Source organism: Nuphar pumila, chromosome 2, assembly GCF_984573655.1.
Source record: "Nuphar pumila chromosome 2, dmNupPumi1.hap1.1, whole genome shotgun sequence".
NCBI lineage: Eukaryota > Viridiplantae > Streptophyta > Magnoliopsida > Nymphaeales > Nymphaeaceae > Nuphar > Nuphar pumila.
In genome coordinates this window covers 138,854,632-138,873,827 of record NC_143250.1, presented here as the reverse complement: position 1 = coordinate 138,873,827, position 19,196 = coordinate 138,854,632, and the positions used below count along the sequence as shown (strand labels likewise).

General features: G+C 37.0%; 1 protein-coding gene across 1 annotated transcript; it reads right to left on the bottom strand.

Annotated features, from left to right (window-relative positions):
- Positions 1-425: 425 nt before the first annotated feature.
- On the bottom strand, positions 426-17,624 carry LOC149847307 (PyrD). The gene is made up of 2 exons (XM_089998373.1): positions 17,237-17,624; positions 426-1,266 (listed from the first exon to the last, which is right to left on the bottom strand). Exons 1-2 carry the CDS (start codon positions 17,428-17,430, stop codon positions 924-926), a joined length of 537 nt encoding a protein of 178 aa, XP_089854499.1. The 5' UTR covers positions 17,431-17,624; the 3' UTR covers positions 426-923.
- Positions 17,625-19,196: the final 1,572 nt, after the last annotated feature.

The following is a 19,196-nucleotide window of genomic DNA, read 5'->3' as shown; positions in this document are numbered from 1 at the left end:
ACAGGTGATAGACAAAGATCCATGCCCTCAAATACAGATATGGTTTGCCAAGTGATTCTCGAAAAACAAAAAGCAGACATGGTCTATCAAGTACCTGAGTTGTATGTTGCATGTTTTCTAGTTCAGATCCAATTCCTCTATGCAAAACAGAGAAGCACAGTTATCCTGTAATTCTTGCAACCACAGTTTTATGCAGAGAACCAAAAGCCTTTGGGGGAAAAAACACAAGAATACGAGAACTTGGCTCCGCAAATGGAACATCACTCGCAAGTATATGCCACATGAACAGCTCATACAAATCTAGACTTGAAACCAACATATTTAGAATGCATGCCTTGCGATCATAAATCCTCCCCAACTCAGATGGGCATCTCGTTGTTTAACAGGAAACTGCATGTACATTTTCAATGCAAATATGAGGAAATTGGAAGAAACATTTGCGTTTTGCACAGCCCAATTGCATTGTAATAAGGGTTAACTACAACCACATGGAAATAAGACTATGATGATGCCAGGAGAACTCGAGATACGTCCTCAAGTCCAAGCTGATATTCATTAGGGATTTTACCCATCCCAGTCTTGTAAACATGAAAGACAATAAATGTGGCAACGAAAATCATTCATGGTTCAAACAGCAGAAACTGACTCACTAGATCCCGTGTAAAACACAGAAGAACAAACATAACTAACAGAGTTCAGATAATGGATTCTCTGTTTCCTGATAAGAGTGAAGCAACACCAAAGTTCCATCTAGGCAATCTTATTTTCTTAGTAATGCATTTATACAGTTTCTTTATGCCTCTTCCATATTTCAATTCTCCTTTATGCTGGTGCAAAAGGTGATAAAGAGCGCATTTGCAGAAGATGCGTAGAAAACCTCTTTAAGGTAATAAAGAGAAAAGGCCTGAACAAAATTCAAATATTCATTGATGCCAAAAACTGTGATTTTCCACGAAGGAATCATCAAAATTCCAGTCCCGGAAAAGGTCCCTTCTAACTGCATGACTCCGAAGCAGCCGTGGAGTACTTGGAAGGTCTTGATCATTTCTCATGAGTGGTTGTGGGGCTACCTTTGATGTCGTCGTAGCATTTGGTCCGGCTGATAGAATAAATTTCTTGTTCCAACAGTTGACAATGGTGGTGCATCGACCCTCACTATCAGAGCTAGAGACAGAGTAACTTCTAAATGATTCCGAAGGACTCTCTACATGACAAATCAGGCAGGCGAGGCTCATGATTTGTGGATATGAAGAGGCTAAGGCTGTCCTGTATCCAAATTACAGCAAAAAAGAGAGAAATTTAAAAAACTGCACATGAAGTTAAAAAGAAACCTATTTTTAGACCTAAGATATCAAACATAATTTTAGATGCCATATGCTGTAGAATTCCAATAAAACACCCAAGCCAGTTGAAATAAGAAGTAAATAAACTTTCAATAAAATGCTATATAAGGCAATCAATATGCAACAGCAGTAGCAATTGCCATCAATGCAACCAATCTGTCCATAGATTATTCTACCCTCTGATTCAATGTCATTTAAATCACTTGGTTTCCTCATAAAATAATCAAAAGGCTTTGCATCTACAATTTTAAGTTTTATTTGGTTATTCAATCAATACTTAATACTTATTATACTTTGACAACTAATTTAAATTACCCAGCGTACTATATTATGGTTCCATGTATTGTCCAAAGTTCCAAACTCCTTTCATACGGAATGAAAAAGTGTATTTCAGCTGCTTGGTTAAATATTCTCCAAGAAATCAAAAATAATTCAGTGATCATAAACAACTAAAAATATTTGCATTCCACAAATAACTTTTAGCAGTTTGAAATAAAACTTTAATTCCAAAGAAAAGAAGAAGAAGAAAAAGACCTCATAGTAACATTATAAAGGTCCTTGACCTATATTTTGTCCACCATCCACCATTACACACAATCATATCCTCTTTGAAATTACTAAAAAACTTCATGTTCACATCATGAACCAGCTACTGATATTACTATACAATAGTGTGGTTCTGAACACAGACTTTATGTTAGATATGGAAACTGGCAAACACTGAAATTTTAATAAGTTTGCACGTTAGATGGAACACATGCACAATAAAGAAATCAACCACTTTGCTCACTAAAATCAACTAGATCCATAATGGATATGGACCTGAGTGTTTATTGGATTCAATAACTTCGGAGAGCAAGAATGCATGAGGGTCTAGCAACTCCACAATCCATCATTGTGGCTACTTGTTAGAGTTCATACTCCAACATGAAACAAGTATGGAATGAAGGGATGAAGCACTGGGAAAGCAGAATGGTCAGCAGCAAAATGAAGATTAGATAAAGATAACAACCCCCCCCCCCCCCAACAACAACAACAACTACGCCTTCATCCCAAAACAATTGGGGTCGGCGATATGAACCAACAAAGAAAATCATTCTGGGTCTTCCACATGAATCCTTCTCCTCCATTCATTTCTATCCAATGCCATGTCCTCGGTGAGGTTCAAAGCATTCATATCCTTTCCTATCACCTCCATCCATGTCTTCCTAGGCCTACCCCGACCTCTTTTAACTAATATATTTTCCCATTTCTCCATCCTTCTAACTGGAGCATCATTAGGCCTTCGTCGAATATGTCCAAACCACCGTAAACGATTCTCTCTCATCTTATTTTCAATGGGTGCAACGCCTACCTTCTTACGTATCTCCTCGTTCCAAATCTTATCTTTTATTGTATTTCCACACATCCATCTCAGCATACGCATCTCAGCTACACTCATTTTTTGAATATGATGTCTCTTGGCAGCCCAACATTCCGTACCATATAGTAAAGCGGGCCTAATAGTCGTCCTATAAAACTTTCCCTTCAACCGCAATGGCATTCTACGATCGCACAACAGTCCAGTTGCACTCTTCCATTTCATCCACCCAACCTTTATCCTATGATGGACTGGAAACAACCCCCTCCCCCCCCCCCCAAAAAAAAAAAGATGGACTGGAAACTGAAATGAAATGGGGATCTTCGAAACACGAGCTTTGATTAACAAGAGCAAGTGTCAAGAATGACACTAAAGCATAACCCTTAAAAAGGGTATAACTGGAAACAAAATAAAAATAAAAATGTATTCTTTATTGATATGAAAAACCAATTGCTTAAGAAGCATTGAAGTGAAATACAAGAGGGGCTGCACCCCTTTATATACACAGTTGAAAGAGGACTCAATAGAGCTGTTGGGCACAGTCCAACAGCTCTATTTAGAGCTGTTGGAATGTGTCAGTCCAACAGCTCTATTAAGAGCTGTTGGACTGTGTCAGTCCAACAGCTCTATTGCTAGTCAAGTCTGGACAGGACTTGACTAGCAACAGTCATTCTAGTTCAAACTGAACTAGATGACATAAAGACAAAAAATAAAAATAAAGGAAAAAAAATACAGAAAAGAAAGAAATTAAAAATGTATTTATATATATATATAATAATATAATATTATTATATATACATATATGTACAGTTTTACATTTTAACACTCCCCCTCAAACTTACAGTACAATGAGCGAAAGTTTGTCTAAGAGAAAGTGAAATCGGGGAGCAGCGAGAGGCTTTGTAAAGAGGTCTGCTAACTGATATTCTGAAGTGACATATGGCAGATCAATTATCCCGTGTAGATATTCCTCTCTGACGTAGTGACAATCCATTTCGATGTGTTTGGTGCGTTCGTGGAATGTTCTGTTACTGGCAATGTAGATCGCACTTTTGTTGTCACAACACATTTGTGAAGCCTTTGTTGCTTCAACTCCCATGTCAGCAAGCAGTCGTCGGAGCCAAACTACTTCCATGGTCGTGGTTGCCATGGCTCTGTATTCAGCTTCGGTGGATGAGAGAGATACCTTCTGCTGCTTTTTACACCTCCACGAGATTAATGATTCCCCTAAAAAGACACAAAAGCCAGTGGTTGAGTGTCTGTTATTGGGATCACCTCCCCAATCAGCATCAGTATATGCAATTAAATCAAGAGAAGAGGAGGAAGATAAGAAAAGTCCTCGTGAAAGAGAGGACTTGATGTATCTGATAATACGCATGACTGCTTTTTACACCTCCACGAGATTAATGATTCCCCTAAAAAGACACAAAAGCCAGTGGTTGAGTGTCTGTTATTGGGATCACCTCCCCAATCAGCATCAGTATATGCAATTAAATCAAGAGAAGAGGAGGAAGATAAGAAAAGTCCTCTTGAAAGAGAGGACTTGATGTATCTGATAATACGCATGACTGCTCCCATATGAACAGAAGTAGGAGCATGTTGAAATTGACTTGCTGTATGAACAGCATGTGCTATATCTGGTCTGGTAATGGATAGATAGGAAAGTGCCCCGACAAGCTGTCTGTAAGGAGTAGGGTCTGCAAGAAGTTCTCCATCATCAATCTTCATTTTAACATTAACAACTTCTGGAGTGTCAACTTTCTTATCATCAGTAATACCAGACCTGAAAACAATATCAAAAGCAAATTTTGTCTGAGATAATAAATATCCTCTAGGAGAATAAGCAACTTCAATGCCTAAAAAATATCTCAACAAGCCCAAATCAGTCATTTCAAAATGAGATTTAAGAAGTGTTTTGATTGTTTCAACTCCCTGTTTATCGCTTCCGGTGATGATCATATCATCCACATAGAGAAGAAGCACAATGATCCCTGCATCAGAATTCTTAATAAACAAAGCAGTGTCAGTTAAACAGAATTGAAAACCAATATCAATCATAACACGACTAAACCTATCATACCAAGCTTTTGGTGCTTGTTTAAGTCCATAAAGAGCTTTTTCTAAGCGAAGGACTTTACCCTTAGGAATACTTAGACCAGGAGGGGGTTCCATATATACTTCTTCAACTAGCTTTCCATTTAAAAAAGCATTTTTGACATCCATTTGAAAAATAGACCATTTTTTGATAGAAGCTAAGGCAATTAAGGTTCGGACAGTAGTCATACGAGCCACCGGAGCAAAGGTTTCTTCATAATCAATCCCATATTCTTGGGCATAACCTTTGGCTACTAAACGGGCTTTATATCTTTCAAGAGTACCATCACTCTTGGTTTTAATTTTATAAACCCATCGACATCCTATAGTTTTCTTCCCTGGAGGAAGATCTTGAATATTCCATGTAGAAGCCTTTTCAAGTGCATCTAATTCAACTTTCATGGCTTCTATCCATTTGATATCATTTTTTGCTTGAAAATATGTGGATGGTTCTTCATATGAGTGAATTAATGCAATAACTGCCCTATATGTGGGTGATAAAGACTCGTATGATACAAACTTTTCTGGAGGCCTCGAGATCCGGGATGATTGTCTAGTTGGAATGTTAGAATATTTCTCAAGTGCACATGGAGTATTAGACTCTTGTCGCCTGGAATATTGAATACTAATATCTCTATGAACTTCTTCATTTTCAACATTAAGATCAATAATTCTTGGATCATCATCAAAGTTACAATCAAGGTCATATTCATCAGATGTTGATGTTAGATCTAGCAAAAAGGAGAAATCAGTGACGTCTTTTAATTTTCTAAAATCAAAGAAGCTCTCCTTTTCAAGAAAGGAAACATTTCTAGACACATATAGTTTATTATTTTTGAAGTCAAAACATCTATAACCTTTCTGGTTTTCAGCATATCCTAAAAAGGCACAGGGAATCGCACGAGGGGAAAGTTTATCATTTTTGTCAGTAAATATGAAACATTTGCACCCAAATATTCTTAATCTAGAGTAGTCTGGAGAAATGTTCATAAGTTTTTCAATGGGAGTGATATTTTGTAACGAAGAAGATGGCATCCTATTAATGAGATAGGTGGCAGTTAAGGCAGCTTCTGCCCAAAAGTCTTTAGGGACTTGATTTGCTATTAATAAAGTTCTAGTGGTTTCTATAATATGCGATGTTTTCGTTCTGCCAGTCCATTTTGTTGAGGTGTATAAGGACAAGATCTTTGATGTGTGATGCCATGCAATTTAAGATAATTTTGAAAATCTGTGGATAAAAACTCTCCCCCTGAATCTGTGCGAAAAATAGTAATATCATTTTGAAATTTGTTTTTAACCATATTATGAAAAGTTTGAAAGTATGAAAATACTTCAGACTTATGTTTGAGAAAGTACATCCACGTATGTCGGGAGAAATCATCGACAAAAATAACATAGTAAACAAATCCTCCTTTAGAAATTACTGGTGCAGGACCCCAAACATCCGAGTGTATTAATTCAAGTGGTCTTGAAGAGAAAAAGGTTCTGTTCTGAAATGGTAATCTTTTCATTTTGCCGAGAATACAATCTTTACAATCAAATGATTCAGAGTTACAAAATTTTCCTAGATTTGGAAAATGTTGGATTTTGGCTATATGTGGGTGACCAAGTCTCTTATGCCACAGTTCCAACTCTATTTTTTGAATATTATAACAAAAAGCTTTCTTCGGCATTTCCAAAAAATCCATGTAATAGAGTCCTCCTTCTCTATTGCCTTCCCCAATCAGCTTGCCTGACTGGCGATCCTGTACCCAACAACCATGAGAAGAAAAAGAAATATTACACCCATAATCAGAAATTTGAGATACAGATAAAAGATTTAAATTTAATTTGGGAACATGTCTAATTTCTGGAATAAAAAAATTTTTTGTTTTATAAATTTTTTCAAAATCTCCTATTCCTTCTATTTCAAGAGAAGTCCCATCAGCAGTAAAGACCTTTGACACACTTGTTTTATTTTTAACACATTTGGATAGACTTTGATTATTTGGGGTCATATGAAAAGATGCACCAGAGTCAAGAAGCCAAGAAATTTTACCTAAATCAGAAAAAGATGAGGCTGCTGCGCCGGTTGAAGCTTCAGATGAGGAAGAGGCACCTTTGATGAGAGGCTGAAGGATCTCCATTAGTTGGGCCAGGGAAACTGGTGCATCCTGATCTTTAGGCTCCGATCCAGCAATTGCAGCTCTTTTTTCTCTCAGCTCCTTAAGTTTGAGACATTGTGGCCTGTAGTGTCCCGGTTCATGACAGTGATGACAAATAACTTTCTTCTTATCATAGTCACCATTTTGTCGGTTAAAGTGAGGAGCATGATTCCCTGGTCTAGACACGGCTAAAACGGAATCATCTTCAATTTTTAAAGAACCTTTCCGGAGACGATTTTCTTCCATTGTTAACTCTTCAATAGTTTCAACAATAGAAGGAATTTTTCCCCGGTGAAGTAGGGCCGATTTAGTGGTTTCAAATTCCGGCCTTAATCCAGTGATAAACTGGTAAAAATGTTCAACATCGAGTTGTTTCTGACGAAGCTCGATGTCTTCGGCACAATGCCACTTTGGTTCTAAAAGGGAAAGTTCTTCCCAAAGTTCGGACAACCCATTGTAATATTCACGAATAGTTTTGTCTCCTTGTGTCATCATTCGAACTTTTTCTTGGAGGTTGCACACGTGTGCAATATCTTTAAGGGAATACATATTCTTAAGGTATTCCCATGCCTTATCGGCATGATCAAATTTGGCAAGACTTGAGCATTTTTTAATGTCAACGCTATTGATAAGCCATGACATTATCTTCGCATGAGATATTCTCCATTCTTTCCATTTCTTCTCATATGAGGCAATAACCTTGATTTTCTCTTCTTCCGATAGAGGGACGTCTTTATCTCCCTCCTTTTTAGTAAGAGATAGCTTAGGTTCCGAATCGGAACCATCCACAATCCCCCATAAGCCTTTTCCCCATATATGGTGCTTCATGATTGAAGCCCATGTTACATAGTTCGTATCGCTTAGTTTCATAGGCATGATGGTGACTTTATCATTGTCATCCATCGATTACAAGGAGAGAAAGAATAGGGATAGAAGAGAAACAAGAAGGAAAATGAGAAAGAAAGAAAAAACAAACAATACAACAAGATGTGAAATCTTCTCCAATGAAGTGATAAAACACTTCTCTTCAAGTGGCGAACACTTTTGCAAACGGGCACGGAAACCGAGGCAGCTTTTCCTCAAGATTTAGTACTTCCGCGGCTCTGATACCATGAAATGAAATGGGGATCTTCGAAACACGAGCTTTGATTAACAAGAGCAAGTGTCAAGAATGACACTAAAGCATAACCCTTAAAAAGGGTATAACTGGAAACAAAATAAAAATAAAAATGTATTCTTTATTGATATGAAAAACCAATTGCTTAAGAAGCATTGAAGTGAAATACAAGAGGGGCTGCACCCCTTTATATACACAGCTGAAAGAGGACTCAATAGAGCTGTTGGGCACAGTCCAACAGCTCTATTTAGAGCTGTTGGACTGTGTCAGTCCAACAGCTCTATTGCTAGTCAAGTCTGGACAGGACTTGACTAGCAACAGTCATTCTAGTTCAAACTGAACTAGATGACATAAAGACAAAAAATAAAAATAAAGGAAAAAAAATACAGAAAAGAAAGAAATTAAAAATGTATTTATATATATATATATAATAATATAATATTATTATATATACATATATGTACAGTTTTACATTTTAACATAAACAACCCAAGTGTTTACCGTGAGTTACAAGCCATCACATGCGCTCAAAGCTTAAGTCTGTGGTGACACCACATCTGAGGGTCCGTTTGAGAAACATAAAGGTGGTTTAGGATTCACGCTAGAGACCCATGAACTGCTGTTTCACACAAATTCTCTGGAGTTGTGGAACGGAAATTCTATTATGAATATTTTGTTAGACAATTGAAAATCCATATGTATAACAGCAAAAAACTTGAACTTCTAGGCATGGCAACAATGCCCACACCATTGGCTGCAAAATCTCTACAAGTTTTTCCATGGAGATTCTTAGTGGGATTTTTTTTCTTAAAGAGAAGCAATAAAATTTTAAAGTACATCTATATTTTTCCTGACATGAAAAGAAAACCCTTATAAAGAAGACAATAACATCAAAGTTTTATTTGGCCAAAATGGCCAGAAAGGCCAATATTCTTTTTGTTCTTTTTTTCCTTTTGCAAAGTTTGTTTACCTGTTACTATAGAAAGATGAAATCATGTTTTCAGCATGGTCTTCCTTACTATGTCCATGCCTTGTAACAAGAAATTTTGGTCAAAAGGTCTGGATAACCAAAATAGATGGACTTGTCATCGCTTTATGTTAAAATATGATGTATATTTATATATATATATATATATATATATAGATTACGACACATATACATATATATGATATATATGTCTACGTGTCTATCTATATATATAAATATATATATTTATTTTGTAAAACCCGACAGGGGTATTTCTGTCATTTCACCTGTACACGCATATCATTGATATGCTTTTTCTTTTCTTTCTTTTTCCTTTATTCTTTTTCCTTTTTTATTTTTTAGTTTTCCTTTTAATCATTTGAGAGCCCTTGCTGTGTATAAATAAGGGGCACAGCCCCATGTATTTTCTAAGCTTCTTGTGAAGCATTCTATGAAGTGAAGAATATTTTTTTACCTCTTTTTGTGCTTGACCACTTTTGTGGTTTATTTTGCCCCTTTGTGGCCTCTTGTGTATGTGCGTGCTTCCGTGCTTTCGCTTGAAGACTTTGCCCTTTTCATTAGGCACTTTATTACATGGTATCAGAGCTTGGTTAAGAAGGCTTCATCGGATTCTACCTTGACAAGTAATACCTCTCCTCTCTCGTCTTATTAATTTGTTTTTCTAAATGGCCAACAAAGATGCAAAAATCGATCTCTCATTCAAATTGGATGGGACCAATTACCGCATGTGGGCCGCCGCTATGGAGAATAATCTCAAAGGTAAAAAGCTTTGGGGTTACGTATGTGGAACCATTTCGGAACCACAATTGAAGTTAACTAAATTTGAAGGAAATGAGGAAAAAGCTTTGAATGAAGAAAAAAAGGAAAAGGCTATTCTTGATTATTCTTCTAAAATGGAAGATTGGGAAAGTGAACATGCTAAAATCTTAGCATGGTTCATGAATAATGTCGAGTTGAAGATTTGTGCAAACCTTGCAAAATTCAAAAAGGCTAATGAAACATGGTTTTTTATGAAAGGCATGTACACCCAAAGAGACCTTGCTAGGCATTTTTTTCTACAAGAAAATGTAAGAGCTACCAAGCAAGGTGATATGAGCATTAGGGACTACTATAGTGCCCTATCCTCTTTATGGGATGAACTTGTCCTTCTCGAACCACAATGGGAAGGAAGTGCTATTGCTATGAGACAAGAGCAAATGGAAAAAGAGAGGTTCTTTCAATTTATTCATGGGCTTCGTCCCGAATTTGAACAACTTAGAGGATCTCTACTTCATAGGGCCTCTACCCCTCTAAGTGATATTTTGGCCGATTTATGTCAAGAAGAAACCCGTTTGGCCTTGAAAAGAGATGTTGATGAAGTGCATGCCGTGTCTAGACCCGGCAACAATGTAAGAACATATAAAACACCACATTTTTTGAAGAATAATGGTGGTAGAGGAAGAAAAATTATTTGTCATAATTGTAATGAACCGGGCCATATTCGTCCCGATTGCCCTAGATTTAAGAAGAAGGTGGCTTCCGTGGGGGAAACTCCACCAATCATCAATGAAGATTCAAAGAAGGATGGTGACATAAAGGAGTCCATCACTCATCTAACCGAAACTCTTCAACAATTTATAAAGATGAACGCCTCTACATCATCCTCCTCACCTTCCACTTCCGGTGCCGCCATCTCCTCTTTTCCAGGTATGACCTCTTGGATTCTTGACTCGGGTGCCTCTTTCCATATGACTCCAAATGCATCACTTTTATCAAAACCAAGTCTCAATAAATTTAAATCATATGTATCCACCGCCGATGGAACATCTTTAAATGTTGAAGGTATTGGAAACCTTGAGAAAACTTATGACCAAAACAAAGAATTTTTTGTTCCCAAAATCCGAATTATTCCAAAACTTAATCTAAATCTTTTTTCCGTCTCTCAAATTACCGATTTTGAATGTAATGTCTTGTTTTCACCAACCCATTGCTATGTGCAGGATCTCCGGTCCGGGAAGCGGATTGGGCAAGGCCATAGAAGAGGGGACCTTTACTATATGGATTTTTTGTCTTTGCCATCCAAATCATTTTGTAATCACGTTCAATCCAAAGATATTGAGACTTGGCATAAGAGACTTGGACACCCTAGTATTTCCAAGTTGTACCTTTTTCCGTTTTTGGAAAAATTTTGTAATACAAATACATTTACATGCAATGATTGTATTCTTGGGAAAATTCACTCTCTTCCATATTCTCATAGCAATTTTGTGTCAAAAAGGCCTTTTGAACTTGTGCATTCCGATATATGGGGACCGACATCCGTTATGTCCAAAGGGGGCTTCTCTTACTATGTTTCTTTTATTGATGATTTTGCTAGATATGCATGGGCTTACATTATCAAGAATAAATCCGATGTCTTCATTAATTTTAAAGAGTTTCACGCTCTTGTTCAAAATCAATTCCAACACAATATAGCCACTTTTAGGTCCGACTCAGGAGGAGAGTACATGTCTAAAGATTTTCAAAATTATTTTAAAACAAATGAAATTTTGCACCAACGATCTTGTCCTAAAACTCCGCAACAAAATGGTCTTACGGAAAGGAAATATAGACATTTAATCGAAACCACAAGAACTCTTCTTGTGTCTAAAAATGTTCCTAAAAACTTTTGGGCCGAAGTTCTTCTTACCGCAACATATCTTGTGAATCGTATGCCCTCTTCTTCTTTAAAAAATGTTTCACCATTTGAAAAACTTTTTAAAATTACTCCTGATTTTAATAGACTAAGAATCTTTGGATGCAAATGTTTTGTACTTAATCTAGGACAAGATAAGTTGTCACCTAAAGCTATTGAATGTGTGTTCATTGGCTATGGTGAGAATAAAAAAGGTTATAGATGCTATGATATTCGAAACAATAAATTATATGTGTCGAGAAATGTAAACTTTATTGAAGATCAAAATGGTTTCGATATCCACACATCTGAGGAAGACATCGATTATTCTTTTCTATTCGACTTATCTCCTAGGATTGAGTCTCCTGAGGCAATTACTTGTGATACTAGTTGTGATGGAATTTTACATTATAATGATATACCACAACATGAAAATACTTCCCAAAATGATATAAATGTATATACCCGGCGGATCGGAAATGAACATCAACCTGCTATTGACAGATACTCTCAAGACTTCTCTTTAGAAGAATCTATTGATAACAATCCACCTAGGAGATCTTCTCGTACTAGTAGGCCACCACAAAAATTTGTGTCTTATGAATCTTTTTCGCCGAATTATAGGGCATGTCTCATGTTAATATATTCGTATTATGAACCTACCTCATTCAAGGAAGCTAAAGATCACCCACATTGGATTGAAGCTATGAAAATCGAATTAGAGGCTCTTAACAAGGCCCAAACCTGGAGCATTATTCCTCAACCTTTAGGAAAAAAAGCAATTGGGTGTAGATGGGTATATAAGGTCAAAACCAAATGTGATGGGTCTCTTGAAAGATACAAAGCTCGTTTGGTTGCAAAAGGCTACGCCCAAGAATATGGGATTGATTATGAAGAAACCTTTGCTCCTGTAGCCAGAATGACTAGTGTATGAACCCTAATTGCTTTAGCATCCATCAAACAATGGCCGATATATCAACTTGATGTTAAAAATGCGTTTTTAAATGGAACTCTGTGTGAAGAAGTTCTTATGGACCCTCCGCCGGGTCTTGAAATTGGGAAAGGTAATATTCTAAAATTAAACAAAGCTCTCTATGGTTTAAAACAAGTACCAAAAGCTTGATATGATCTTTTTAGCAAAGTAGTTCTTGATAATGGTTTCTCCTCATGTTACACAGATACTGCTTTGTTTGTTAAATCTTCTAATGAATACATAACAATTTTGTTATTATATGTTGATGACATGATTATCACAGGTAATGATAAGAAAGGTATTGATCTTATTAAAAACATTCTTAAGAAAAATTTTGATATGTCTGATCTGGGTTTTCTAAGGTATTTCTTAGGAATTGAAGTTGCATACTCCCCCAAGGGGTATGTCCTATCTCAAATGAAGCTTGCCTCTGACATTATTGCTAAGTCTGGGTTGACAGATGACAAAAGGGTGGAGACTCCAGAAGTGATCAATGCCAAGATGAAAGCCAATGATGGCACTCCTTTAGCAGATCACATGCCTTATCGTCAATTAATTGGATCCTTAACATATTTATCTATCACCAGGCCTGACATTTCACATGCAGTTCATAGTGCAAGCCAATTTCAGACTGCTCCTACTACTACTCACATGGCAGCAGTAATGAGGATTTCAGATACTTAAAAAATTCCATAACTAAGGGAGTATTCTTCTCCTCTTCTTCACCTCTCACTTTACTTGCGTATACTGACTCTGATTGGGGGGGTAACCCCGATGATCGTATTTCTACCACAGATTATTGTGTGTTTCTTGGGGAGTCACTTATCTCCTGGAGGTGTAAGAAGCAGCGTAAAGTTTCTCTCTCGTCTATCGAAGCAGAATATCGTGCGATGGCCACTACCACAACTGAGATTATATGGTTAAGAAGCTTACTTAAAGATATGGGTGTCTCATTCTCAACTCCTTCAAAGCTGTGTTGTGACAACAAGAGCTCCATCTATATTGCTAGCAATCACACTTTTCATGAACGAACGAAGCATATTGAGATGGACTGTCATTATGTTCGAGATGAGTTCCTACGCGGCACCATTCAACTCCCATATGTTCCTACCGAATATCAGTTGGCGGACTTCTTCACCAAAGCCATGCCTTCGCCTCGCTTCTACTTCCTCCTTAGCAAACTCTCGGTGATTTCACCATGTGTTTGAGGGGGGGTGTTAAAATATGATGTATATATATATATATATATATATATATATATATATATATATATATATATATATATATATATATATAGATTACGACACATATACATATATATGATATATATGTCTACGTGTCTATCTATATATATAAATATATATATATTTATTTTGTAAAACCCGACAGGGGTATTTCTGTCATTTCACCTATACACACATATCATTGATATGCTTTTTCTTTTCTTTCTTTTTCCTTTATTCTTTTTCCTTTTTTATTTTTTAGTTTTTCTTTTAATCATTTGAGAGGGGTCCACATAGAGTCGTTGGATCCCTCCAACGGTCATAAATATGACCGTTGGAGGGGCTCCAACGACTCTATGGGAGCCCCTCCTTGGGTCCCTTGCTGTGTATAAATAAGGGGCACAGCCCCATGTATTTTCTAAGCTTCTTGTGAAGCATTCTATGAAGTGAAGAATATTTTTTTACCTCTTTTTGTGCTTGACCACTTTTGTGGTTTATTTTGCCCCTTTGTGGCCTCTTGTGTATGTGCGTGCTTCCGTGCTTTCGCTTGAAGACTTTGCCCTTTTCATTAGGCACTTTATTACACTTTAGTCAAAAGCTTGAGAACCAAAAGCATGCACAAAACTGCCCCTAGCTAACTTGCCCAAAGCCTAATGCAGAAAAAAGTTCACTATTTATTTAGTTTACGTTGGAAAGTAATTAAACTAAGATCATGGCCCAAGCCGGTGACAACTTCTAAATGGCATAAATCTGGGGATCCTTGACTTGAATTTCGGGTTAAATGTGAAAGTTCTTCAAAAAACACTCCCACAACTCATTGTCAGAGGCTGTTGCCAGGGATGAATTTATGGCTTCTAGGTACATTTTGATATGCTTAGCACATACAGGTCAGGTTCATATGTAATGTAGTTATATGCATGACAAATACATAATATACAATAATGCACATCTTATACAGGCTAAAGATTATCATGCACTATACACAAAAAATGCTTGCATCACTGAATGGATCGTATAATGCCTTAGGGGGGTGTCTGTTACACTGTCACTCCTCCCACTTAAGGGAAGCTTATTTCCTTTGAAAGAGCGACTTTGAAGGGAAAGTACTTCCCCAGGGACGGAGGTATATGAACCCATTTTGACAGAAAAACTGCATTTATTATGTGGGTACCACCACATATTTCTCATAGGCATGTTTGTTCCACCTTTTGTAGAAAAGAGATCTTATTTTCTATTAAAGAAAGCCTCTTTCATGGGGAAGGGCATGAAGCAAATGCCGCTTAAGGTCTGGTTTTTTATGCAGTCATTGAGTAGATTAATGAAGGTTTGGCTTCACATGTATCTTTAAATAAGTCAGAAGTTATCCCAAAGAAAAAGGTGTCACAGATGGAGAAATGAACATAGAGTGTGATAAACCAATAAATAAATATACATGGAATCACTATGCACACATAGTATTATTATACGTTGATACTGATTGTATGAGATTGATAAAACTTATGCTGAAAACCTAAAGTTTAAATCAAGAGAGAAAGAAAGAATTGTACATTAACAAGTACAACTATGTAACTAAAGTTGGAAGAGCAAGTTTAAGTTTAGCCAGACAAGACAATTTTAGACTAATGAGAGCTCTTGACAAAAAGGGAACTGAATGAACAGAAAATTATTGCCCTCCAAGATTTGTAAATTGATTCCAGTGTCCACCCTGAAAACAATGGAAAGTGGTATAAATGTGCTTAAACATATGAAACGTGAAAAAAAATTCAAGTACCGAAGTGGATGTGCTCGACGGGTACTCCAATGTGGATGTGCAAGAGTAACTATCAATATTAGCAAGTTGCATGCTCCTTTTAGAGGAGCTGTTTGATTGTTAAGAAGCAAGGATTTATCTATGAACATGAAGGAGAAATTCATCAATGAGAGAATGGATCAGATTCTATAGGATCAAACCCCACTTAAGGAATGGATAAAGGGAATAAAAGTAGAAGTGAAGGAAAGCAAAGAACCAGATTCCAAATGGACAAATTCAAGCTCAAAAAATTCCTTTCTGATTCTCAAAGATTTGGACAACAAAATTTTGTGATAGAACTGCAGAGGAGGTCATGACACAAAAAGTTGTAGGCTATGCCTCATGGTTTTGGTAACCAAAGCCCATTAAAAGGATTAGAAGAGATAAATGCAACACCCAAGCAGGAGATGATGGAAACGTAAATGTGTTCTCGCAACTTCCTAATCTCTTTATGCACATATTGGGACATGTATGAATGAAGACTCTTACTGGAGGCAGGTCTCTTTTAGGCTCGGTTTGAGAGCCTTGAACTGCGGCCTGTTGCAGTTTACCCCAGAGCGTTATTGCTTTCTGCTGTTCGGGATCAGTGGTGTTGCCAAAACACTGCATTCGGAAATGGAGTTACCATCCCCAACACCACATTTCAACACCATTCACAAGAGAATGCTTTTTGGCAACTTCATGCTCAACACCACATTTTGGCAAAACCATATTTTGGCAACATGGGAAATGGTGTTTCCATCTCAATGCAAGGCTCCCAAACAGCCTTAAAGATTTCTGCAAAAGAGATTCGGAGAAAAGATGTGTATCGCTGTTGGATGCGTGAAGCCATACAAAATTACAAATACAAGAAAGAACTTTTTCAATTTATAAACATTTGAATGGGAATACAATCCGTTCCATTTCCCTCTTGGAGATACCGAAAATCAATAGTAATTCCACCCATAGAGAATGAATTCATGCACTTCCTCCCCAAAAGAAAGCACACATCAAGCGATCGAGAGACTCCCCTTCAACCAAATTAACGAAAACCCAAATGGGTAGCAATGAAGATGCAGAGGATAATCAAGAATGGCAGAAACGACTAACCAATCGCGTTTTATTTTTTATTACCCACCTCCAAAGTGAAGCCAGATCGATTGAATTGAATGTATACCAATTACAAACAAATGATTGAGATGTGCAACAGAAACCGATCTGCCGCTCGTTTACTAATTTCCATTTGCAGACATATCATCCCCGTAGCATAGGCCCCGGGGACAGGGGTCCTAGCCTCGGAGTTCTACGCTGCCGGCACGATGACCGTAGGTATGGCAGGCTGCCAGCGATACAAGATCTTCGTGCCGGGTGCGGTTATAAATTTAAAAAAAAAAAAGACATGATCCATAGAACAGAATATAATAAGCTGGCGCCCGAAAAAAGGGGGAAACGAACGCGATTAATGAATTGATATTACAGAAAGGGAACAAGACGGCTCAGGAGATTCAACAAACAGTTGGTGCACGCTCAAAATTGAAAGATGGAAGAGAGGAAGAAAGGAAGAAGAACTCACCTTCGTGTATGCGCCACAGTCGGTGCGCTACCGCATGAGTGGTCGGCCCTCACCTTCACAGAGACGGCACGCATACACATACATAGATTCGACACAAACATGCGTGCGGACCGAGATTCCGAGTCCAGATCAGATCGGATGGAGTGATATGCCAAAACACAAATTTTGGGTGTTTTGAAATCACCACCTTCCATGGCCCACAAGGGTTCTGCTCATACGGTAAAGGCCGAGAAAGCCACCAAGTTGACCAGACGTCACAAGTTCGAAACCTATAGAAGATCAGATGCTGAAATGTCGAAGCTGGGTGTACTCTTTGATCGGTAGGGGAAACTTCAAGGGTTTGACTAACCAGATGTCTGTCCATAGTTACCAGGTGAAAAAGAATGCACGAAGCGGAAGCGGAGAAACGAGTGTCAAAAAAAAAATGGTGTGAAACAGGAAGAGAGAGTTATGAAGCAAATATGCAAAATTAACACTGGGCATTCTTATTTTCCATTCTCGGTTGGCATTTAAGAGAGAAAAGGGGTAAGGTTCGTATGCAATATCTAAAAACAAGAGATGGTTCGCCGTCAGTGTAGTCTACTAAAAGAGACTCCAGGTTAATGTAAGGTTTTTAAGAGGCCATTGCGACCCCTTCGTTATTCATATCGCGGAACTGTTCTCATTTGATTGAAAATCCGCTATGGATACATTTTCAGCAAGCTTGATAGAGATTTTTTTTTTCGGTTCTTAATTTTAATCAGCGTGGATAAATTACTTGATGAGATTTGTTCCAAATTCCTTAGATGGGTCCCCCCGAGATCCTCTTGTATTGGTCCCTCGGTTAAAAAAAAATAGAGGCGACGGGGTTTGTCTGAAGATGTGGGTTAATCCTGATAGAGTACAAAAATGCTAGGATGTAAAAACCAACGTGCAAACTTGTTATATAAATTTATAATTTTTTAATATAAAAACATAAAAAGTAAAGGAAAACCAAATATAAAGTGACAAAAAGCAAGAGGATAACGTTAAAGAAGTGAATGGAACCAATCCGAGAAACAAAGAGGAAACAAACTTACCATTAAAATGAATGGAGTTTTTCATATTTTGAAAAGGGATTTTCCAAAGCTTTCAGTCTTTTCTTTTCCAAAGAGCGAAGAGTATTCAGCTACTAAAGTGAGTTTCCTCATGTAACAAGAAGCTTACCATGGGGGTGTCAATGTGCTGTCGGTAATAAGGAGTTTTCTCTTGACTTGGCTAAAAAAAAGAAACCATGATATTCATCTATAAGTGATGATGACATAAGCTTTTTGGGTGGACCCTATTCTTTGTGCAAAGAATAGTGGTGATGAAGGCCACAGATGGTAGTGATTTTAAAAGACAAAAAAAAAAATGTGTTTTGATATATCACCTTATCTGACCTTGATCAGATTCCTTCATATACAAGAGTCAGATGCAATGTGATTATATGAGCATATACTCAAAATAGTGACAAAAGTTGAAAACTGCAAAATAATAATGGCAATCAAATTCTCGTGAGAAATTGGAATTTTGTGCTTTTATCGTGACTTTATCAGCACATATTGTCACGAACAAATAAATTTAGAAGTTTAAGAAATAAAATTGTAAAAAGAGTACAAAAAATACAAAAAAAATATAATGAAATAACCCATTTTCTCAACATAATAGTAGTTAAACATAGAAATAAAAATAAAATCATGATATTTTCATTAAACCAATAATATTGCAATATTTTATAAATATCTTTGGCTTTTTATCATGTTTTTCATGATATTTCATAATGTTATTAATATCTGTTGCTATGCATGCAATGGACCTATCATCACGATATTTTCAAAATTCAATGTGACGCCAAAATATGTGCCTTTTTAAAAATATTACCTATTTTGTAAATATTATGTTTTTTGGGTCATAGTAATCTGATAATGTTTTTTTAATTTCCACATTTTTTCAAGATTAT

What these genes read in the sequence shown, in the direction of transcription:
- LOC149847307 (XM_089998373.1), bottom strand. Translation starts at nt 17,430, where the DNA reads ATGGAAGGTGGTGATTTCAAAACACCCAAAATTTGTGTTTTGGCATAT. An exon ending in ACTGTGGCGCATACACGAAG is followed by an intron (nt 1,267 to 17,236) that starts GTGAGTTCTTCT and finishes ATTTGGATACAG; the next exon opens with GACAGCCTTAGCCTCTTCAT.